Source organism: Myotis yumanensis, unplaced genomic scaffold, assembly GCF_028538775.1.
Source record: "Myotis yumanensis isolate MYYU_CA2020_CCGP unplaced genomic scaffold, mMyoYum1.0.hap1 SCAF_3, whole genome shotgun sequence".
NCBI lineage: Eukaryota > Metazoa > Chordata > Mammalia > Chiroptera > Vespertilionidae > Myotis > Myotis yumanensis.
In genome coordinates this window covers 39,169,011-39,193,288 of record NW_027223754.1, presented here as the reverse complement: position 1 = coordinate 39,193,288, position 24,278 = coordinate 39,169,011, and the positions used below count along the sequence as shown (strand labels likewise).

Below are 24,278 nucleotides of genomic sequence, written 5' to 3'. Positions count from 1 at the left end.
TAGGGTTGCGCTTCTCTGTGCTGCCCACTAGCCTTTTACAATCGGGGACTTTTACTCCCAAAGCATCAAGTTCGTGGCTTTGCTGCTTGAAAACAATAACAACAGCTTAAAATCAATACTCTCCAGGGACGTTTTACAGAACCCATTAGGAATATTTAAATGCCTAGCGTACAGCCAGACTGCACTGCACGCGTCATCAGGCATTTTCCTGAAATCTCTCAACTACTTGGCTGCTCTGCCCGTGCCCCCTAAGAATTCAGGAAAACCAATAAATAGCAGTTTTGATCATAAACTTTGAAAGCCCTAGTGTACATTCTTAAATGACTTCTTTTCTGGGGCATCAAAAACCTTTTACGGTTCTCACCCGGCAATTCATTCTGATGGGCCCATATGCTGCACTCCACTTAGATCCCATCCTGGCAAGCACCCCATGCACGCTGCACGGGCGAGCCAAGAGGTTGTTTTAAGAAGGCGTGTTTGCATGGGCATGCTCAGGGGTCAGGAAACATCAAAGGTAATCTTAAGAAGAGAACCTCCCCGATGCCTCCTCCTTTTATATTCCGAGAGGTCATTTCTAAGCCAACTATTTGCAGCAAGGCCTCTCCTGAGGCATTTACCCCGTTGTTATTTTTTTTTTTTTTTTGCCTGTGATTACAATAAGTCACTTATCCCCAAACAGATTTTAAGAACAATAAACAAATACAAAAGGAAAAGGAACATCTCATCAATAACAAAGACCGCATCTAAAGGCCCTGAGTTTTGTGGCTTTTTTACATCTCTTTCCAAGCAAAGCAGGAGTCCTACAGAGAAAGGAATCCGAAAGATAGGAAAATTATAAAAATAGTAAGAGGATCCAGTTTTAGTCAGGATCTTGTCATTTCTGGGGAGAAATGGAGCTTAGGACAGTCTTAGCGCTTGATTTATACTCAGGCTTGTTTGTGATATAGCTAAAATTAGTTTTTAAGGGTATCCACTGTTGTGAAATGTGATACATTCTTTATTCTCAGTGCAGAAAGATGCTTTCCCCGAATTTAGTGCTCACATTTTGAAGCCAAATTGTGTACCAAAACCCACACAAAAAAAACAACACAAAAAAATACAAAAAACAACCCAGATCTGTATGCTGCACTGAAAACCAGACAACTGGGCCCAGTGCTGATCAGTCCCTGGGAGGAGCGGCCAGGGTGCAGCCAGCTAGAAGAGGAACTTTTTGTTGACGGTGCTTCTAATGTCGGACTTCCTTTCGAAGGCAGACAGCACAGACACTAAAGCTGTGCAATTTGGTACAATTATATTCTCCCCTCTCTTTCTCTCCTGTAATGAAGGACTTTGAGGTACAATTCCTCGTTGATAAATAGTCCCTCTCTGCCTGGAATGTTTATTAGACTGACAGCAGAGCGCACTCTTCTCGCTTGTTCCCTTGCCACTTATGATTCAGATGAATTTTAATAGGAGCAAAAAAGCTTTTATTTGCCCTGTAATTTCACTTAAGGATCATATCCTTCAGAAACTGGCAGACACTTGTATGTCTTGATTGCAAAACACACACTCAGGAGTAAAGAAACATGCAAAAGATGTAATTCTTCAACCTGTCACAGTGCCGTTCATCTGCTCCGACTTAGGCCATCAAAGCGCTTCCTCGGGGCCCTCCCCCACCCCTCCCTCCTCTTTAAATAGGCCCGCAAAGAGCACGCTTAAAGATTTCCGCCAACCCTGCACCGAATTAAAGGGTGAATTCTATTTTGCTTTTGCATCCCTGCCATCATGATGCCCACAGGAGGCTTTAGGTTACAGCAGCTTTTTTGGAACAAAATGGGGCCGCCTGGATGCTGCAATCTGCCTCCCCAGGGGAAACGCGATCTGGTAGGGATCCAAGAATCGTCAGGTGGCCGCTCCCACTTCACCGGCTAACACGTCCTCCCACCATTTTATCTTGTTTCTGTTTACGTAGACCCAACTGGGGCTCACCTGTCTATTCACAGAGATCCAGGATTTTTCCTGCTGGGCAGAAATTCTCTTCACCAGAAATGTCCTGTTCGAACTGCCTTTGGTGTGCCCCTAATTGTTTGTGAGCCACCTACAAACGGTGCCATTAAAATACTTGGCTGTGCATATTGTTTTCTTTCAGTGGTTTTAAACTCTTGTTATATTGTCCCTTAATACAGAAGACATTCTCACCATATTTCATCTGTATCTATCCTAACCACCTTGTTACAGAAAGACTACGTAACGCTGTGCCTGAAAAGAAAGGCTAACATTTTCAGTCGTGAATATAACATTTTATGTCACTAGAAAAAATGGAATTTTAAGTGTTGTTTTGCCCAAAATGGACAATGAAACCCTTTGTCTTAAGTTATTGATACGTAGAACAGCAGTCCCCTTGAGGGAGCGGGGCGTTACAGACAGCAGTCTGCTGCCATCTACTGGTGCGTGCTCACACTCGCCCCTTTTCCCTTCGGCTGACCCAGCTCACGGAATTGGTGTTAATTGGGATAAGTTTTGTAAGCGGTGAAGGGAAAACAAAAAATGCTCAGTTTTCTTTATAAAGTTTTCAGATGTTTTCTTCATGTAACAAAAATGATGGCTATTTATCACTAATTAATTACAGAGGAGTTCTTATTTCAAGAAATCTCTTAAATAAGTGGCTCATTTTGAGAAAAGCGTTCATCATTTAAACTCACTTATGTTGTTTTTCCTTAAGTACAAGGTGCATATCTTAACCAAACTCGCCGCAGAATTGAGCAGATTTATGCTGGAAAAAGTGGCTGAGGACACAAGCAGCACTCTTCGCTCCCCGATGCCTGGCCTGGTGGTGGCCGTCTCTGTCAAGCCTGGGGACATGGTAAGGAGCATGCCTGCCTGTGGGGCGGGGGCAGACTGAAGCGTGGCTACTTCCTCTGCAGGTCTTTCTCGAGTCATACTACCCCCCACAAAACAGCAAAGTAGCTTTTGTACATATTTTGTCCAACTGTTCACATTTGAATCAGATTAGTGACAATATCTGAGTGCCCCTCCCCTCAAATGATCTGGAACTGGAACCAAAATAAGGCCTCATTCATTCAATTATTTGGCAAATTTGGAGTTCCAGGAAGTATCCTATTTAAAATTTCTATTTACTCTCTTAGCTCTCTGTGCGTTAAGCATCCTTGAAGAAAACTCATAGCAAAAAATAATCCTCCGATGGGGAATTTTTGGCATGGTTTTTGGAGTAAAAGGGAAGGGAACTAAGGAAAGTTAACTCTGGAATCGTGTAGCACCAGAGCACTTCCCTACCTTGATAAATAAAACTTAGGATCACGTAGGAAGTTTTTCATTTCGACTTTATGACATGAAGGCACAAATCAAAGCTCTATTAATAATCAAAGTTCTATGAACATGTTCAGTCTCACAACGGTGTGCTGTGGACAAATTGGTGGGATCCATGCATTTTCCGAAAGCATGGTTAGAAATTATTTATTAACAGCAAAAGTAAAAAGGAAACAAAGATTTAACCAGAAGATTTCTAGGGGGCATGTAAATACTTGCATTTTTGTTTATGTGCCGCCATAAATAAGGGCCAAACATGATAGTCTTTCATGAATGAGATGGTAATTCCATTTTGTGACTCAGTTAAGTTACAGGGATTTATATATTCTCCTGTAAAAATTACATTAAAACTGCTTCTGTATTTCTTTATTAACATAAATAAAATAACATTGAGGAAAAACTCACATAGTTGTCAATGGATTCTAGAAAAGTATTTATAATAAGTGAATATTAAGAAAAATAATCAGTTTCAGTTATTGAAATGATTAGTCCTGATACTTTAAAATTACATGTATGTGATGAATATGGGAAGGGGCTTGCCTTGTATTTCTTCATTCTAAAGCAGTGATTCTCAACCTTCCTAATGCCACGACCCTTTAATACAGTTCCTCATGTTGTGGTGACCCCCAACCATAAACTTATTTTCGTTGCTACTTCATAACTGTAATTTTGCTACTGTTATGAATCGTAATGTAAATATCTGATATGCAGGATGTATTTTCATTGTTACAAATTGAACATAACTAAAGCATAGTGATTAATCACAAAAACAATATATAATTATATATGTGTTTTCCGATGGTCTTAGGCGACCCCTGTGAAAGGGTCATTGACCCCCAAAGGGGTCGCGACCCACAGGTTGAGAACCGCTGTTCTAAAGGGTTAGATTCTAAGGAGATAGCCCCTTGGCCTTGGCAGTCAGCTGTGTGCACTCACACTGATCGGCAGCACAGTTAGTGGAATCTTCCATAGGATGGTAAACAATGTGAGGGGTGGTTGTTTTTTTCATCTTCCTTCTTAAGCTTTTTCTGGAAGCCACATGGGCTGTATACTGAGCTTGTCAGTCCTAATTGTGTGTTTTTAATCATAAAATCACATTTGTGCTTTAAAAAAAAAATGTGTGTTTAATGGCAATCCTTACTTTTCCAACACCTGAGTCAAACCCTGAGAGGCGGGAGGCGGCTCCTGCTGAGCGTGGAGGGGCTGTTCTGGCGGCCCTGCTCCTCCATTTGCTCCAGCCTCCTGGCTGTGGCTGTGCTGGGGCAGAGAACAGGCAGCTTGCAGCCTTCTTGCTTCCAACAACCGCTCCCTCCTCCTCTGGCTTCTCCAGATACCAGAAGGGTTTAGCCTGCATGCTTTCCATTTCCTGGTTAATAATTTAATGTGGGAAAGCAGGGCATTTAGTAAAATGGAACAATGTGTATTAATTTTTGGTTCATTGGGGTAGCTCAGATATTGAAAACCACCACCAGTAATTACATGTGGGTATTCAAGAATGGCTTAATTTGAGAACTGACTGGAGTCTCTATTTCACGTATTCCTTTAAAGTCAGAGGACATGGCTGGGGGGTATACCCTCGGTCCTTCACCTTCCATATAAATGCTCTTTGTGCGCATGTGCCTAGGCTGGGCCGGAAGACCAAATGCTTTCTTTTTATTTCTCTTCACCTCCCAGCACCACCTCTGGTCCTGGCAGAACTTCCTTTTATATTTTGTGACATTATGTTTTAATAAAATAGTGTTCGCTCTTGAGTTATTATTTGTGAAAAATGACCCAAACCGCTAATACCTAAGCCAAATGCAGGGCGAGACGTTTACTTGTCAGCTCTTACTACTCATATAGTTAAATCTGCTTCGTGTAATTAAAACACAAGAAACTTCCCTTGGACCAAGGGCAGGGCACTTGCTCAAGGCCACAGTAAGAAAATAATACTTGTACCTTTTAAGTGTTGAGGTTTAAAATTATTGTAACACTGCAGGGCATGTTGTACTGTTCTCAGCAATAACAATAGCTGAGCCAAGGTCCCACTTTTATCAATAGGAAGAGAATGGAATCAATCATCTGTGTATTTTCAAGGAAAACAAGGATCCAAAAAAACAACTCAGGGCCGACAAGTATTCTCTTTTCTTTGAAATGTTGTTTTGTGTAGGTTGAATTCCAGTTATCTGTAATTTTTACATTTAGCTGAAATAAGACTTCACAAATCTTAGACTGGTGAGCCTGGCAATACTGTGTCCCACAAAAGTGTCACATAAGTAACAAATAACAAATCTTGGTTGTGAAGTACGTAATTTTAACAGAGTGAAGAAAAAAATCTCAGGACAGAGTGTGTTGGGTGGCAGTTGGGAAGTAGAGATGGTGTGAGGAAGCCAGCTCTGCTCTGCATGCTGCCATCAGCAGAAGTTCCTAGTACTTTCACTGTTTAGCATTAAGTGTGGCAGTAGAATCTTTTTAAATGTTTATAGAATAGCCTTTTTGAACATGCAGGGCGGGGATTCTAGTTAATAAACAGTAAAATACATATATACAAACAAACCAATTAGAAACTAAGCAGAACTGGATCATAAAAATCTAGAATCACACATTTAATCCAGAAAACAAATGATCAGATGACTTTTATACGCCTGTCTTATATGCTTTTTTTATAAGAGTTCTGAAAGTATTTTTAAGGACTGATTTTCGTTTCATTTTGAAAAATAGCCATTTTTCTGTACATTTAACACTATCATAACCTGGGGGCACTTCTCTAATCAAAGTTAGCATTTTTAATAACTTGTTTTCATTTCTATCTTTATGATATTCTTGAACAAAAATATTGAATATATATTCTTTCAGAATGATGGCTGAACACAATTTTTTTCAGCATTAGACTTACAGCTGTTGAAATTTCTGCACGATTTTCATTTGACTTTGAAGTATAAAAATAAAGTCATCGTGAGCACATTTGTTTTGTTAGCCTTTTGATATCAGAAAGAAAACAAAAAATAAAAATAACAATGAGGCAGCCCAATAGGATATTTTAATATTGCATTTAATTAAGATTTGTTCTAGTCATGTTTAGATTTTGAAATATTTATCTTATTTAATACATCCAGAGTTTAGTGAGACATGACCCAGAAGCAAGCTGTATACCATTTATGTTTCTTTCTTTCTTAAACATTACTTTTGATTTATTAGTTTGTGAGTCCAGGTAAAATGATCGATTGATCAAGTACCTGTTGCTGGTTTTTCCTGCCACTTAGCCCGTCCAGCATTAGTAAGACAGATGGAGTATTTGGGGGCCAAGATGAGGAGGACGTGCTTTGTAGCAGGACTGATATTCAGTAGCAGGTAATGAGTTGTTTGGGATCGTTGTTCTCATAAACAGTGACTTAGGCAAAAAACAACATTGGTGTAGTATAAAGTGTACCAGTGAAAACATAAAATTTAGGATCATTAGTGGGAGTATCACCCAGCTTTCACCCTGATTTTTTTTCCTCCTTTGCATTTGCTCCTCAGGGGGAGAGCACCCAAGCAGGTGGATGGGTGAGCATGATAGTCACACCTCCTCTTTGTCCCTAAACCAGCTGCAGTTGAGCTTACAGCTGATCTTGGAGAAATCGCTAATAAACTTGGTGCAAGACCTTTATTTTTCATGTCTTGAATAAGCAGGATTTGAACCCTCCTCTGCGCTTAGGTATTCCCAACGAGAAGGGTTGGCTTGGGCCCCTCCTGATGTGTGTTCGCCTGGCAGTGACTTGTGTACCCCATGCAGCCCAGTGTCAATAATCGCATCTTTCCCTGGCAGAGGACCTGACCTGGCTGTTTGATAGATTTTCCAGTTTTGGGATACCTTGATTTACAATCAGGAAATAATTGTAATAATTAAATTTACATATTTTATAGCAGTAGTTATTCAAGCAGTTTATTTGATCAGGTGCCAATTTTTCATCCAAACCTCAGATTGTATTCCAAAGCACGTGTAAATTCATAATTCATTATTTAACACTTTTATACTTTAAGTTATGAAATGGTACGAACATACAGAAAGTTATAAAGAATAGTATGCTCTCTGCTTGTCTAATTTACCACATTTGCTTTCCATTTTATTTAAGACTAAGACACTGCTTATGCAGTGAATTTGCCCTGTGTTCTTTCCAATCGAATTCAGGTAACCACTGTTCTGATTTTGGCCCTTTAATCTTTTCCAGGTAGCATTTACTTTTAAACATTAGGGACAATTTTTGTTGGAGTAAAACTTGGGGAATTTTTACAACTTAATGATAATTATCAATATAAGAAAATATTTTTATAGATTAATCAACAAATTAAATATTATAGGAGAGTCTTCTACAAATTTGGCATTTGATTTAATTTTTCTAGGAATGACCTGTTTAGGATTATGGGGGATATTTGTTAGCTTTGCTTTAAACATTTTTGAAGATAACCGTTCTCAACTTGGCCAAGGTTCAAAATATCCTTTCTCACCCTTTTGCAAAAAATAAAATAAAATTTCTCCGAATCCTTTAAAACAGCACACTTCCCAGAGATAGTGGATCCAGACCGATTTCTTAAAGATAGTGTAAATGACATCAATTTTAACTAGTTTTCTTGGTTACTAGAGGCGTTGGCTCTAGTTTGGAGCTAACTTAAAGAGCAGTAGGATGTAATATTTTTCTTCATTTTAAGGAATTTTAAGAAAAACTGGACATGTTTAATATTGGCCACAACTCTTTATTCTTTCCCCAAGCCTTTCAGCTCCCTGCTTTGAGACCCACTGCACAATTCCAGAGGGGCTGCCCCAGTGGGGAGCTGGGGGAGCCTGGGCAGAGGTGGGGGCCTGCAGTCCCTCCGAGCCATCTGCCTTGGTGTGTGTTACTTCTCCTGCTCGTGCCCTCCTGAGTCAGGTGGCTGGTGCACACACCCTTTCAAGGAGACCTTAGGCTGGAGAGAGATAAGGGGTTTGGCGGCATTGCTGTCACCTGCCTTCTCTTTCTTTGTAATTTGATGATGGTTCATTCCGTTATTGCTTAACTACTGCACAACCTCCCGGGGTGTCTTCTCCCTCCCTCTTTACATGGAGATGTTGGGATGTGAATGCACATTTCTTCGTCAGGGAATATCAGGGGATATTTACCAGCCTATCTTACCAGCTCAGAAAGAGGAAGTTATTACAGTCAGATTCTAGCAGTGCCTTTTAACCAAATCTGAGATGCCTTTTTCCTGTGGCTAACTGCGTCTTTCTTCAGATCTAAGGGCTTTAAAATGTATTGCATTCAGGCACCTGTGTTCTAAGTAGAACTGCCTTTAAAAATGTAATTGAAGGATTTTCACTTTTGTGGAGTCGTCAGCAGGGTTGATATTGATCCGTGCTTTCGGGGGGCCCAGGGCAGCAGAAGGGGAGACTGCAGCGGGCCGGTAAGCCTTCCGAGCCTTCTGTCTAATTTGGCAGAAAAACACAGAATGTAGGACAACAAAAGAAGGCTCCTTTTTCCATAAAAATTCTTCCTCCCACCCACCCTCTTCCCCAAAAAGGGGACTTAATTTTTCAGCTGCACGCAGTGATTTGGTGCTCACTCTTGCATTGAAACAGTTGCTGTCTGAACAGGCAGGAAACAGTTTTCTTTTAATTGCTGAAATCATTCGGAAGTGCTTCGTGCCCTGCTTCTATGCAGCAGATGCTGTGCATTAATTGGCCTGCGTAGAAATGACCCAGGGTTCCTTGCAGCGGGCCCAATTTTAGGCAGAGGGTTTAAATAGCTTATTTATTATTTTGTATAATCTGGCGTACATTATGTGCTCCTGCATGTGTCGTATTTCATGGTCTGCAGTTTCTAATGTCATGTGGGTTTCAAAACCTGTGTTTCTCTGGTAATGTACTAGCAGCAGGTAAGCTCAAAATACCATCCATCAGGAGCTAATTTTTTATCCAGATACTCCAATGACTGATGAACCTGTCTTTTGTATGAATGTTTAGCACAGTAGAAAGCCATATGCCACTGGCACAGTTTCCTATGCATTCTTTACAGTTGCTAGAGAGTGGGCTTGCAGGGGAAAACCCCTCCACCGTCTCTGACCTCGTGCCTATATTTAAAGGTAACACTTTTAACATCGGCCCTGGTTCTGGACCACAAAAGAGGGGAGGGGCCGTCTTAAAGGAAATCCGACCCTGGGCCATAATCCTTTTCTTTATCAGAAATATGACGGCACACTCCTAATAGGGAACCTTGTTTTGTTGCTCCCCGTCTGTTCTAAACAGACCTCAGCCCATTAGAAGGGCCTCCCTCGTGTGGGAAGACCACAGCTGTTACTGTAAACCTCATCCCGTCACTGTATCGCCCCCATTTTGTGGCTCTGAAGGATGAAATTGAGAAATGGAATACTGTGCAGTCATCCTTCACATCTCCAATTTTAGGCCTTTGCCATCATTTTCATGCCTTTATTCCAAATCAAATAACATTAGTGAGCTACACCACCTTGTGATGAATATCTGGTATTGAGCACAGCTTTCAAGTCTGTACTTTTGGGGGCTTCCTTTTATGTTTGGTGCAGGCCTTTCACCCTTTCTCTTCCCTTCCTCTTCCTGCACTTCTTTTGAGCTTTCTTCCTGCACTTGCAGTCTGAATAACACAAGTTGCCGAGCGTGTCCCGGTCTTAACATGTTTTCCAAGAGCGACATGTGCAGCAGAAGGTTGTGTGTCTTTTAATCTTTGGGGAAGAAGTGAAAGGAACTTGGTAGAAGGCTATTGGGAGCTTTAATTGAGGATAAAAGTCTCTGGGGAAAGAGTCCTCTGAAAATAAATGGAACTTGATAGATTTCCATATCATTTATAACTTCCCTTAATTACACTTGGAAGACTTGCCAGTAAAACTGGAAAATTGGCAGCCTATATCCATTAGAGTCATTTTGCCGACCATGGCAAGCAGCTGGCTTTACTGGATTTTATTTCCCATCACTCACAATTAATCATCAGCTGGAGATGTCTGAAGCTCTTCAGCACAGAGCAGGCCGGCCACATCCAGGGCTCCTGGACGGGCTGAAATCTGCCCAGGACATGGGCCGAGTCCTCTCTCCAGCTCGCTCACTCATGTTGGAGCAAGGCCGGCTCCTGCCTAATGAGTGCGCTCCGATAATCGGATGCGAATGTGAACCTTGACCCCATGTCAAAGGAGAGGACGCAATAAGCCGGGTGAAAGATATAGGATTCAGGCCTCCAGACTTTACAGCAATTAGACAGGGAGCGGAGAAGTACATCAGGCTGACGAGGTTGATCAAAAAGACTTGCGGGGCTTGTGACCGTTTTGTAAGCCCAACGCTGGAGACATCCTGTCATAATCATTAAGTCTGTATCAGATGATTCACAAAAGTGTTAGAGAAGTGTGCGCACACAGCTCCTTCAGGAGCCGGGCCCTCACGTGTGAGCTGTGGGGTGGAAGCTGACTTTACGCGGCCCCTGTGCTCATGCAATTAGTGCCCGGCGTCCCGAGCAGCAGGAAAATCCACAAGGTACACCAGCCTTCCCGAGTAATGGGGGGCGGGCGGGGCACCCCTGCACCAGGAGGCTTCCAGGTTGCTGAGGTGAGAGGCCTGGCACGCCCTCTCGGCGTTGTTGGACTGGAACCCCTACTTACAGCCCTGTCGGCATTCCTTGCTATGTGGTTTGTACCATGTTTCTTACCCAACTTGGATTTTTGAGGAATGAAATAATGAATTGAGATCAAGTTCACATGTGCAGCTATAAAGTGATTCTATTGACCGAAACATATCTCACTATTCTGAGGGGTGAAGAAACAGCTTCCACGAGTTCTTTCTTTTTTCGGGACAAATGAGTGAACACAGACTACACAGCAGATTAAGTGAACAGAGAAAGAGATGAATTACTTAAATTTCTATCTACAGCTCAGTAATATAGGTGGAGACCAGCAGACACTAGGGCAGCGGTTCTCAACCTGTGGGTTGAGACCCCTTTGGGGGTCAAACGACCCTTTCACAGGGGTCGCCTAAATACATCCTGCATATCAGATATTTACATTACGATTCATAACAGCAGCAAAATGACAGTTATGAAGTAGCAACGAAAATAATTTTATGATTGGGGGTCACCACAACATGAGGAACTGTATGAAAGGGTCGCGGCATTAGGAAGGTTGAGAACCACTGCACTAGGGAGAGAAACCGGGAAGGAAGAGGAAGCTGTGGGGTTGAATTTTGTCGGCCAGGACAGCGCTGGCTGTCGGAAGGCAGAAGGCAGTCGCGGCAGAGTCGGCGCTCTCTGTGAAGTCCTGTTAATCAAATTGCCAGAGCCAGACAATCAGAGCGAAGGGGGTGTTGCAGGTTTGGGACTTTCCCACCTGTCCTGATTACCTCTGGCTACATCAGAGGTTTTGTTTTTCTGGTAAATAGTTGGGGGCCTACCACTTGTAGTTACTTGTACACATCACCCGTGCTGCAAGCATCCACCCGTGCTGCAAGCATCAGCGCCAGCGCAGAAAGACTGTTAGTGGGCCCCCTAGATTTTCTGTCTCCACTGCCCCCAGGCTCCAGCAGGCCCTGATCTAACCTTAGTGTGGCTGGGGTGGGGCTGTGGCCCCTGCCCAGCTGTCCTTCCACAAGTTTCCTAGGGCACTGTTGTCAGATTGGCCTAGGCTGGCCTACCCTTGGGGTAACTTTTGGAAATCTGGTTCGTTTCTTTTTCATATTTGCATTAACTGTGAATTCACCTACTTGAAAGTTCTCTAAGAAGCAGTGAGGGGCACTCTGGCAGCAGATGCCAAGCAGTGGGCTGAGCCACTGCAGAGGAGCAAGGCTGTGTCTGCCTAAGAGAAGCCCACGGGGCCCGGGATGGGGAGAAGGGGGTTCTGATGGGGAGAAGGGGGTTCTGAGCAAGCCAGTCGAGGAAGCCTGGCTGGGGGAGGGTGCGGGGGGTGGGGGTGGTAGGCTCCATGGAGTGTGGGCACTCGTCCATCTGTAGAGGAAAGAGCTACCGGACCCCCAAGGGGGAGAGCTGACTGCTAATTTTTGGACGGAATTCCCATTGTTGAATTTCAGATCCATTTCCCAAAAGCCCCCTGAGCCTGTTGGAATGCCCAGTGCTTGGGCCGGAGTGCTGTCTCCGGAGGTCAGCTCTGACGCTCGGCCTCGGTCTCAGAAGCCTGGGTCTGGGTCCACCAGGGCTCTCTGTGTGGAGCCAAATGGCAGGGGAACTTGCCCTTCCCCCATCTTGCCTGATCCCAAGGCTCTGAAATGACAACTTGAGGGGTAGCTGTTGACACCCTGCCTGGGCATCCGCCTTGTCTTTGAGTTGCCCTCACTGCTCTTCCTCTGCGTTTTGAAGAACAGTAAGTTTGAAAGAACAGCCCTCTCGAGGTGGTTCTTCCTCTCCCTGGAATGCAGATGCCAGGTGAAAATGCATCCTTTAAAAAGGGCAGCGAGCACAGTGCTTCATGCCCAGCTCTGCAGCACAGTCTCTCCTCCGTGCCAGCACCGAAGCTTGGCATCCCCTCTCTTCCTACGTTTCTGTGCCAGGAAAAAGCAGCCCACCACCTGATCAGCGGAGGAAAGGAATGCGTGCATAGGGCTCAGGCAGCGCTGCCTGCCAGCAAGACAGCTTGTGCCCCACGGGGGGCCGGACAGGGTTTGGAGATCATCTGGGGATTTCAGGAAAGAACATTCTCCAGGCACTTCTGCGACGCTGGGCAAGCACAGCTGCAGTGGTGTGAGAGCCCAGGAGCCCCCCACCAGATGCCCACCAGCCCCCACATAGCCGGTTGCCCTAGGAAATTGGACTCTCCCATTTCAAAGACTGGGAGGCTGTTTTTCACAAAGATAGGAGAAAACCCAGCCCCGCCCTTGGTGCTTACCCATCGAGGGCAGAGAAAAAACCCAGAATGGCTGTTAGTTACAGCTGAGTCCTGAGGGGAAGACCCAGGTTAAACCCAGGGAGTTTACACCCAGCTCAGCCTGGATTTCCCGCAAAACAGCAGGCAGACTTCACCACACCGAGCGTGAGCCCTGGAGCCCAGGCCAGTGCGAGCTCCTGGTGTCTTGGCAAGGAATGGGCACAGCTCTAGACACCATTCCCTGCCCTGTGCGGTTGGGAACCGTGGTCTAGGGGCCTGGATGTTTGCCTGTTGTCTCCAGCTCCCAGGTCTGTAGAGAGAAACTCCGTTTTTTTTATACCAGCTTTACTGAGGTAAAATTCACATATAATTCGTTCCTTTAAAAGTATGCACTCGAGTGGTTTTGGTTTATTCACCGAGTTGTGTAGCCATCACCACAGTAAATCCGAGAACATTTTCACCCGCCTCCCAAAGGAAGCTGTGTACCCATCCGTCAGCAGCCATTCCCCTTTTCCTCAGCCTCTGGGACCACAAATCTTTCTCTCTGTAGATTTACCAATTCATTGCGTGTGAGTGGGAAGCATGCCTGTTTGCCATATCTCTGGTTCCTAGGCATGGCCTTCCTCTGCTGTCCCCCAAAGAGGGATTTGGGATTTGAAGTATTTATCAGAGGTTGTTGCTACGGTTTGGATAAAATTTTAGCACGTTGGACGAAGAATTTCTTAATGGCTTCCCTCTTGAACTCTGCTGCTAAAACTTCTGTCCATTTTTATTCATTTTCCAGGTATCAGAAGGTCAGGAAATATGTGTGATCGAAGCCATGAAAATGCAGAACAGTATGACAGCTGGGAAAACTGGCAAGGTATGTCCCCAAGTTCCTGCCAGCTCGTGTCAGCTCTGTGACAGGAAGCAGAACTTCCACCTTTGAATCTTGGACGATTAGGCCTGAAAGGCACCACAGGCGCGATCTCTTCCCACGCGTCCCTCCCACAGATGAGGGACCTTAGACCGGAGCTCTTTCCTCCCTGGGTCGGTGTATCCTGGCCTTGTGGAGAGCAGGCCTTCTGAGAGAGTCTGTATAGTGTTCAGATAGTCAAGGAACAATTGTTCTTCACCTTAATGTCTTTCAAATTAAGGGGTCTTTAATTTTTAATGTTTACATCTGTCTTGGAGGCAGTTAGTTATCTGAGACTTAGGCGACACAGCAGGAAATGGTTTTAGAGATTGCAAAAATTAATGTAACTCTTCAAGATAATTTCTCCACAAAGAGAACAATTCAATTTTAGATCAAGAGGAGCTGAAAGCCCCATGTACGCATGTGGGACGTAATGATTTAGGGAGAGAAAGGAGATGATGTATTAGTACTGAAATTTATTAAGAGTAAAAACTTCTTAAGTGTATTTTCTCCTTGAAGAAAATAGAAAAGGCCTTTAAAGCAATAACTTCATTATCCTTTCTGTGACTATAAAGACACAGAATGATCCTGTAGCAGAATGATCCTTTTCTGAAGGACAGTTTGGGCAGAGGTCTGGAGTGAGGCGGGGCAGGGGTGTGGCCACACCTGGACAGTGAGGCTGGACCTGGGGACCATGGTGCCCTGGCAGAGAGGTGCTGTCAGCTCATAGTGAAATCTGCATCGGGGAGACACAGCTTCCATTTGTCACCCAAAGAGAAATGAACTGATGCTCAGAGAACGTGCTGAGGACTCCAGTCCATCCCGAGGGGAGGGCGAAGCCAGGCTGGAGGGGGCTGCATACAGCTGTCCCATCTCCATGGGTTTGAAAGAGAAGAAAGGCATGATTTGTGGGTTTTTTAAGGAATCCTGCTTTCTACATGATTACTTTAAAAAAATATATATATATATATATATATTGACTTCAGAAAGGGAGAGGGGAGAGATAGAAACATCAATGATGAAAGAGAATCATTGATTGGCTGCCTCCTCCTGCACACCCCATACTGGGGATTGAGCCTGAAACCCGGGCATGTGCCCTTGACGGGAATCGAACCTGGGACCCTTCAGTCACCAGGCCAATGCTCTATCCACTGAGCTAGACCATCTAAGGCTACATGATTTTTATAAGGTGAACAAGAAAATATTGGTTTCTGCTCTTGTGAAACTGTTACGTTTGTTCCTTGAGATTAACACTGACACTGCATTAGCACCATGAGATTTCCATCTGTGACGAGAACCTGCCCTCATTTGGGGGGAAGCAGAATATGTCAGATGCATGTCAAGGGCCTGTATTGATGGACTGAGGTACTAATGCAGAAATGAACTTGGTCACAGCTTCCTGAAGGAGCAAGGGCTCGTGTCTGTCAGTGTGTTTTACCTCCTTGTGGTCTGTGCATCATGGTGAAGGCTCGGCTGCTCCCTGGTCAGCAGCCCAGAGCTGCTTTCAGGGTGTCAGTGGGCTCTGGGCGAATTTGTCTGTGGCCTGAGCCGTATTAGCTGCTTCCTGCCCATCCCGTTTCCCTCCATCCCCCAGCAGGGCACCAGGATTGGCCAGAGCCCCAGCCCAGAGGACCAGGCCCTGGGGAGCCGAGGGGCTGGTGGTTCCTACCTGGGGGCCATTTTTCCTCCCAGAGAAAAGGTTCACAAAGAAGCAAGTTCTTGACTCTAGTAATCGCAGCCTCATGAAAAATACTGCCTATATAAACACCGGAGGTTTCAGATCATAAAAGCTGCCACTTCGGTGCAAATAGCACCTGTTGAGCAAGGTCTTTGAAGTGGTCATTGCACAGGTTCAGGTCGGCCTGAAAGAGCCTGGGCTACAGGTCAGGGGAAGGAGGCCCTTCTCGCCCACGGCACGGAGCCTGCTGTCGCTGGCACTGTTCCTGGGTGCCACTCGTAGTTCCAACCCTTTGTTCATTTTCTCACCCAAGGAAGAAACTCCCAAGAAGTCAAACCACTATCTCTTGCCCAGTTCAACCCCTTATCCTCTTTTTTGAAACCTGAACACAATTTGGGAAAGCAAACCTGATTAAAATTGGGAGAAATGAGAATGAAAGGGCACACGAGCAACATCGAGGGAGCTCAGTGCTTGTTCCATATCACACCTCCAAGTGCTGTCCGTGCAGCCCACGACTTCTGAGTTTCATTGCCCTTCAGAAGGAAGTTTCTGATCAGGCTATGTATGGAGTTTCTCCTGTGAATTAGTACCTGTTTGGACTCTTGTATAATTGTCTTTTGTTTTGGGCTTGTTGTTGCTGTTGTTACACTAAACTAAGTATACCATTAACTCTCAGAGAACATTTCTGCAACCTGAAACAGCAGAGATTGTGGAGGACTGGTGTTGAGAGCTTATCCAGGCTCAACACTAGTGGCTCTTAGGGTGCTGCCTAGACCCCTGCGTGCACCCAGGGCAAGGGCCAGCCAGCAGAAATTGCCTTGCACCAGCGACAAGGACAAGGACAGGAGCACCAGGGGAGGGGAGGGTGGTGAGTCACAGCCCTGCACGAGGCTGTCCCTCAGCACGAGGTCCCTTCTGACTGTGTGAGCCCAGAGTCCTACCTGTGCTCCCAGCCCATCAGGCCGTTTCTCCACTTTCAGAAACGATGACGACATTGCTCCCTCCTGATCTAGTTAATCATTCTTACCCCCCTCTTTTTTTTTTTTTTTTAATTCAAGGTGAAATCGGTGCATTGTAAAGCTGGGGACACGGTTGGAGAAGGAGATCTGCTCGTGGAACTGCAATGAAGTATTTATAGCCTTTCAGCCGTTGCCCAATTTAATTAGCCATTTGTATTATTATTCTTTCACTCAATTTATCCAAGCATTTTGCAGCAGATTTTACATGGTCATATTTATTCCACATAGAGTCAAAACCAACATTCTGCCAAAAAATCACCAATGGAAATTTTTACTGATATAAATACTTGTACATATGATTTGTACTTCTGCTATGAGATTTCCTAGTGTCAGAGTTAAATCAATAAAATTGAGCGCTTGTCTAAATATTAGTTTGCCCTGTTTTTGAATGAAGACAATGTACATAAGAGGCCACGATCTGTGCCCGTGGACTTTAAATACTAGTATTTCATTGTGATCCTTTAAAATATTTATATAAATCCCAGCTCTGTCTTCAGTTTTAGTAAATTAGCATTTGCCACCCTATAATCCGAATGCCTGCTCATCCTGGTTGAGGACTCCTGTTTGTGGTTATTCATAACTCCCTCAGCCCATACAGCACAGATGATGATCATGGAAATCCCCCTGCGGGGCTCTAATGGGTAAGTACTGGATCTGCTGGATCCCTGGATGTCACCTTAAGGAGAGATGACTCACAGGGCCCCTCTTCCCCCCAGGCCCCCCCTCACCCCAACTGCAGTGGGTGGGGCTGCCACGAGCTCATCAGCTGATACCCGTCCTTGCCTTTTTGTGTCTTTGTGAAGCAAGTTTCCAATTAGGAAAAAGGGGCTAAAAATAATGATCATGTTTTTGTGCCAGATGCAGTTAGTGATCACAGTCTACCATTAAGTTGAAGAGTAAGTGAGCTCTCCCAGAGGAGACGAGGTTTCTGAGATCAGCAGCTGCATTTTCATTCGGTTCTGAAGTTCTTGGAATACATTTCACACTTTGCTGGTAAGCAAGCAGAGGCAGTCGCGCACTGATCTGAATCTACGCTGACAGATCACGAGGTGAAGGTGGGTAGTAATTGCTACTTCGTGCCTCACTAAAATTATTTTAAGTGCTGTTTGTATTTGGAAGCTAAGCTTTCTGTCAGGCCTGAAGAACAAATTGCTAATGTGTTGGTTCTTCTCCAAAGGCCCACCCCCAAATGCGCTCCCTCAGAAGCAGGGAGAGTGCTCGCCGCTGGGCCCTCGGCTTGGGGGAGCTTCTATCTGAAATCAGGGTGTTCAGCTGTGTCTGCCACCCTGGGTGCTCATTATTTTGCTAGATTAGAATAAAAAGAATCTTCTACCAAATAAGGGCCAAGGGCCAAAAATGACACCAATACTTTTATATTTGATTTTCTAAAACATTTAATTTTAAATGATCATCTTTAATAGTCTCTTTAATAAGCTTGATCTGAAAATTGTGAAGAAAAATGTTGTATGTCCTCCAAAACTACTCTAAAATGCAGCATGCTTTTCTTGAGTTTCTTTTATTATTTATTACACTGAGACATCCAAGATCAGCTTAGCATTTTTTTTTTCTCGGTGCTATACAGGTCAGAATCAATAGAGTAGGGCTGCTAAAATCTAGCTGCAACACAAAGTCTTCACATTCATTTTAAATGTCATCTTCAGATTAAAGCAAAGCAGACAGAGAAGCAAGAAAAGTATGATAACATATGAGTTCCTGAAATGCCATTTAGGGGAATTAAAATCCTAAATTTGTCTTACCCAGTACATTCAAAAACCTAATGCTCTTTAAGCAGCAAGCAATAAAGCAGTATGGGATGGATAGATTTAAGGGCACAATCTTGTTATTGGTATGTCAAAATTATCTAGGAAATTGGCTGACAGTAAAAGAAAGAGAGTCTTTTCCCACAGATGGAGTTTTACAAATATTTGTTTCAAAGGACATCATTAGGCTTCTGCATTCAGTGCGTGCAGACCACGCTGGGGTGATCTTATCCTCAGGGCTCTGTGCGTCCCCTGGCTAGGGAGCATTCCTTGGGCTTTTATCTGTTTTCCCGTGGATGATAGGGGAGCCCGTGTGCCCCCTGCGAGTCATAATTGTCGAGGTGCGGGAGCTGGGCCCACTCGGGCGGGTAGGTGGTCGCGATGTACACGAAGCACTGCAGGCGCCTTTCGGCGGCGCGGGGCTCCTCGGAGGCGCCCTCCCCCTCCAGCACCTCGACGCTCACCCGCATGCGCTGGTACAGGTCGGGGCAGTCTTCGAACTCATCGAGGACGCGCAGCATCTGCTCGTCCACAGTGTAGATGTCCCCGAACACGCGGTAGCCGCGCCCCGGCAGGTTCAGCAGCCACGGAAGGTTACGCTCCCCAGCGATCACCAAGGGGTACGGCTCCACCATGCGGCCCCGGCCCCGGAAGGTGGCGCAGCCGTTGGTGCGGTCCAGCAGGACCTTGTGGTTGCGCTGGCCTCGCTTCAGGGTCCCGTACACGAACACGGCGGCCATCGGGCAGGTCTGCGGAGGAGAAAGGAAAGCAGGCGGTCGGCACACGTGTCAGTCGGGCAAGGGCTTGGTCTCAGTTGGGGTTGGAAGCTGGCCTGGAAGGGCCAGGGAGTAAATATTTCGGTTCCTGCTGGAGCAGCTGTTCCCAACCCCACCACAGCCCAGAGCCCACTGCTCTTGACCACCCCGTGGTGGCTTGAGGTTCCAGGAGACCCCTCCAACCCTTTACAGTCATCATCTGAGGAAAGGCACTCATCGTGAGAACATACTTGCCAGATGGAGACAGTCTGTCCTGGGATCGAACCCTGAGAACTGCTGTTTTCCAGAGCAGTTCATTTCTAATCATTTTATTTACTTATTTATTTAAATATATTTTTATTGATTTCAGAGAGGAAGGGTGAGGGGGAGAGAGAGAGAGAGAGAGAAACATCAATGATGAGAGCGAATCATTGATCAGCTGCCTTCTGCATGCCCCACATTGGGGATCAAGCCTGCAACCCCCAGCATGTGCCCTTGACCAAAATCGAACCCAGGACCTTTCAGTCCACAGGCCAACGCTCTATCCACTGAGCCAAGCCGGCTAGGGTCATTTTTAATCATTTTAAAAGGACTTTAAAAAGCACACAAATATTACAGAAAAAAAATGCAAGTGATGATACATAAAAGTGCGTGTGTGTGTATGAAATAGTCACCTGTGATGGGCTATAAGAGAGAATTCAGGTGGCAGCACTGACTTTACATCCCAGTCCTGCCAGCATGACCCAGCAGCCCTGTCACAAGCAGCTTCCTGTTCCTTTTTCAAGGTCTGGAGGGCAATGATGCTTCCCTGTGACTCACCGTGGCTCACCGCAGCGACCTTGGCTCGGTGTGAAGGTAAGTGCTTACTGCTGGCCTGGGCCTGGGCCTGGGCCACAGACTCTTATGTAATCGGCAAAGTAATTTGTGTAAAAATGACTCAGACAGAAACGGAAATAAATCAGAGTTGAGCCAGGTGGGCCCCTCGTCAAAGCCTGGCATTTCCCTGCCCTACTTGCCCAGCGCTGTGCAATGACAGAGGCCTTTACGGCAGGCTTGGGAGTCGAGGCACCCTGTGCAGGAAAACAAAGGCTGTGTCCATCTGCCAGGGGCAGCCTACCACCAGCCAGAAACACCTGGAGGGTGACCCCCCCCTGGACATGCATCGCATGGCAAGCGGCCCGTGGAGAAGTCACGCTTCGTTCATCGGTCTTGTGCTTTCTGATCAGCCAACAAGGCCTGGTCTGGGGTCTCATCCCAGTCTCCCTGCCTCTTCAGGGAGAAAGGATGTTCCCAACGGGACTTTTACCCACCCACTCACCCCCCTCTACTGCCTTGTTCTCAGTCACCAGCCTGAGGAGTGTCGGGAGTTCCATGGGGTTCAGGAAATTGAACTTGGAAAGGTTGGCCGTGGGAAAACACACGGCTGGCAGGCACACGCAGTCCAGGCATTTGACAACATTGGGACACCTCAGGCAGGACCGGGACCGATGGGAGCTCTGGGCTGGCTACTCTGACTCGGCGGAAGGACCGTCAGGCTTGTGGCACTTGATGGGGAGGCCTGCCTCCAGCATGGAAAGTCAAGAAGTGAGTCAAGCAGAGCCTGGAAGTGAAGTGCAGAGAGGAGGGAGGCACAGGCGCACAGAAGCTCTGGAGCTGCAGGTGGCAGGACCGCTGCATGGAGAATGTTGGGAGGGCGGGAGACGGGAGAGAAAGCGCACAGGGTGGCGGGGACTGTTTACGGGGAGAGGGCCTGAGGAGTGATCCGGAAAGGAGGGTGGGTTTGGATCAGACCGTGGAGGAGCCATCCCTGACTCTGTCGCCCACACTTGCATCCCGTCTTGTAGCTCAATCTGTTTACTCCTCCAGGACACAACCAGGAGCAGCTGTTTCTCACCCGCTTCACCACTGTCCCCCAGTTCCCGAATGGGCCCCCTTCTCTGTTCCCTCCAGCCTGTACCCATCGCAGTCACGGTCAGTCTCGCTGCAAACTCCATGACCCTGTTGGTGCAGCTGCCTTGTTGCCCCTCATCTCCCTCCAGCCACCCTTGGAATGACGCCTGCCCACCCTGGGGCCTTTGCAGTCACTACTCACCCCCTCGGTTCCAGCCCCTTTAGACGCCTCCCTGAACAGCTGACCTGAAGCAGCACCTATCCAACCCTTCAGTTCTAGCACATCACCCTCATTGGCTCTCTTTATGGTACATGTTCTCCAAATCACTGCTTGTTGCCAGAATGTGAGGAGCTGGAGGAGAACCCGGAAACTGTCTAGTCCTATGGAGCTGAGTCTCAGGTTGGTGAGGACAACTGAGGCTGCATACGGGGCAAACCAGTCAAAACTGGAGACCCACCCTCCCCATCACTGGTGCCCTAGCTTTCCCCCCTTTTGATAACACTTTATTACTATTATCATATATTTTTAATCATCACCCGAGGACATGTTTGTTTTTTTAATTTTGGAGAGAGAGGAAGGGAAAGAAGGAGAGAGAACTGTCAATGTGAAAGAGAAACATCGATTGGTTGCCTCTTGTACACACCCCAATGGGAATCAAACCCACAACTTGGGTTTGTGATGATGGGGAACTGAACCCATAACCTTGCAGTGCATAGGACTTAGCTCCAACCAACTGAGCCACGCTAACCAGGGCTCCTTAAATTCTTAAAAGTACCATATGTCCATAGTGCAAAAGTCAAATAGCTTCTCACAAAAAATGAAATTCCCTACCATTTACTACCTTGAGACAACACTTTTAAGCCTTTTAACTGCTGCATTTGATATTTATCTCCATACTAGAGGCCCGGTGCATGACATTCGTGCACTCGGAGCGGGGGGGTGTGGGGTCCCTCAGCCCGGCCTGAGCCCTCTCGCAGTCCGGGAGCCCTTTGGGGATGTCTGACTGCCACAGAGGCGGGAGAAGCTCCCACCACCACCACTGCACTTGCCAACCGTGAGCCTGGCTTCTGGCTGAGCAGTGCTCCCCCTGTGGGAGCGCACTGACCACCACGGGGCAGGTCCTGCATTGAGCGTCTGCCCCGTGGTGGTCAGTGCGCCTCATAGCAACCAGTTATTGCACCGTTCGGTCAATTTGCATATTAGCCTTTTATTATATAGGATTGTAAGTTATTTATCCTGTTACTTCTTGATGTTTTAAATCGTGTCTTGCCTTTGTACCCCAAAGCAGGTGAGCAAAGCAGTTTAAAGTACAGGCTTTAGAACCAACCTGCCTGGGTTGAAATCCTGGCTCTACCAGTTTTAAACTGTGACTTTAGGCAAACCATTCTACCTCTCTGTGCCTGGGCTTCCTCGGTTCTAAAAGAAATACTATCTGCCTGCTTTGGAGGACTGCTGTGGTTCCTGCACATTTGGTAAGCCTGCGTTCCACATTTGGAGGGTTATTATTGCTATAGAAGCTCTCTCTACCCACTCCCAAACCCACATGGTCTCTGCCCCACATTCTTCCAATAGACACATCTCAATTTTGGTCAAATCTGTATTCAGCATTAGAACTATGTAAACACTGTTCTCAGATAAAGCACATAGTGTACTATGATTAATTTCCTTCCTTGGACAACTTTTTGTTTTTCTTGGAAAAATAGCTTTAGCTCTTGTCTCTCCCCACAAACCCCCACCCCCACTTCGCTCAAGTTTCTCTGACAGTAATTTGGCCTCACATTTTCTGAAAGCCTTGACCACCCATCATTCATTTGTCCCTGCAGCCTGGGCTCCTGGAAGCTGTGCTGCTCCAGCCGGGGTACTGCTACCATCGGGCATCCCTCATGCCACCCTTGGTTTCCCTGGGCCTCAGGGCCCCTTCTTGGTTTGCTTTCTCACTTCACTGAGGCTTATTATTGCACACCCTCGATTAACAGTGTGGCTGGGCTGAGAACTCTAGAAATAAGTAACTTCAGAACTGTGGGGGCATTTCCTCTGTTTCTAATCGTTCAAGTTCTTGCTGAGAAGTCCTGTGACACTGGGATCCACAGTCCTTTGTACAGGACTTGAGCTTCTCTCTGGAGGTTTTCAGGTCTTTCTCTATCCCTGGGACTCAGATTCTATAAGGATGTGTCTTCATATATTGTGTTTTGTTCCATTCATTGTGCCAGGAATTTCCACCTGAAAACTCATTATCTTGGATCATGGGGAATTTTCTTCCCTAGCCTTCCTTATTTATTTATTTTTTAATATATTTTTATTGATTTCAGAAAGGAAAGGAGAGGGGGAGAGAGAGAAAAAAACATTGATCAGCTGCCTCCTGCACACCCCACACTGGGGATTGAGACTGCAACCTGGGCATGTGCCCTGACCTCCCAAACCATGACCTCCTGGTTCATAGGTCGATGCTCAACCACGGAGCCATGCAGGCCAGGCCCTGGTCTTCCTTCTTGTTCTTTTTCTGGATCTCTAGTACTCCGATTTCGCATATCCTAGATTAATTTTCCAACGTGCTCTTTATATTCTACTTTATCTTCTAATTCTCAATTTTTAAGTATTTTTATCATACTTATTTCTAAAATCTTTTTCTTGTTCTCTCATTTTGTTAGCACCCTGTTCATTCACAGCATAATACCATCTCTCATCATCTTTGGGAAGATCTTATGAGTTTTTGTTTAAGTTTTCATCTTTCCCTCCAATGTCTCTCTTTCTCTTAAATTCCTCTTTTCTTTGTTTTGATATGTTTCTTGAAAAGGTTTACTTCAAAGGTCTCGTAATCCTTGCCTAGCCTTTCATATCGAAAAGTGAGACACCAGTCCCAGCTGGGTGGCTGAGTTGGTTGGAGCATCGCCCTGTACACCAGAAAGGCTGCAGGTTTGATTCCCAGTCCGGCACGTCCGGGGAGGCAATTGATCGATGTTTCTTTCTCACATGGATGATTCTCTCTCTCTCTGCCCACTCACTACCCCCTCACCCCCCACCTTCCTCTCTCTACAAAAATCAATAAACATATCCTTGGGTGATTAAAAAAGAAAAAGAAAATTGACACTATATAGGAAACTGAAGCTCTGTGTGGGGGGAGGGAGCCTGATGATTGGCAGGCCTGTGTGAGGGTT

At 45.8% G+C, this 24,278-nt stretch overlaps 2 protein-coding genes across 2 annotated transcripts in view; one reads left to right on the top strand and one right to left on the bottom strand.

Annotated features, from left to right (window-relative positions):
• Positions 1-17,083, top strand: part of PCCA (propionyl-CoA carboxylase subunit alpha) — a 341,666-nt gene extending 324,583 nt beyond the window's left edge. Inside the window, exons 22-24 of the mRNA XM_070408647.1 lie at positions 2,702-2,842; positions 13,910-13,987; positions 16,757-17,083. Coding sequence (XP_070264748.1) covers positions 2,702-2,842; positions 13,910-13,987; positions 16,757-16,825 — 288 coding nt within the window. The 3' untranslated portion in view covers positions 16,826-17,083. The remainder of the gene's footprint in view (positions 1-2,701; positions 2,843-13,909; positions 13,988-16,756) is intronic.
• A 1,672-nt stretch (positions 17,084-18,755) lies between these two features.
• On the bottom strand, positions 18,756-19,217 carry GGACT (gamma-glutamylamine cyclotransferase). The gene has a single exon (XM_070407428.1). It carries the CDS (start codon positions 19,215-19,217, stop codon positions 18,756-18,758), a length of 462 nt encoding a protein of 153 aa, XP_070263529.1.
• Positions 19,218-24,278: the final 5,061 nt, after the last annotated feature.

Bases quoted from the DNA above. Each gene is read 5' to 3' on its own strand.
- GGACT (XM_070407428.1), bottom strand. From the start codon at position 19,217: ATGGCCGCCGTGTTCGTGTACGGGACCCTGAAGCGAGGCCAGCGCAAC.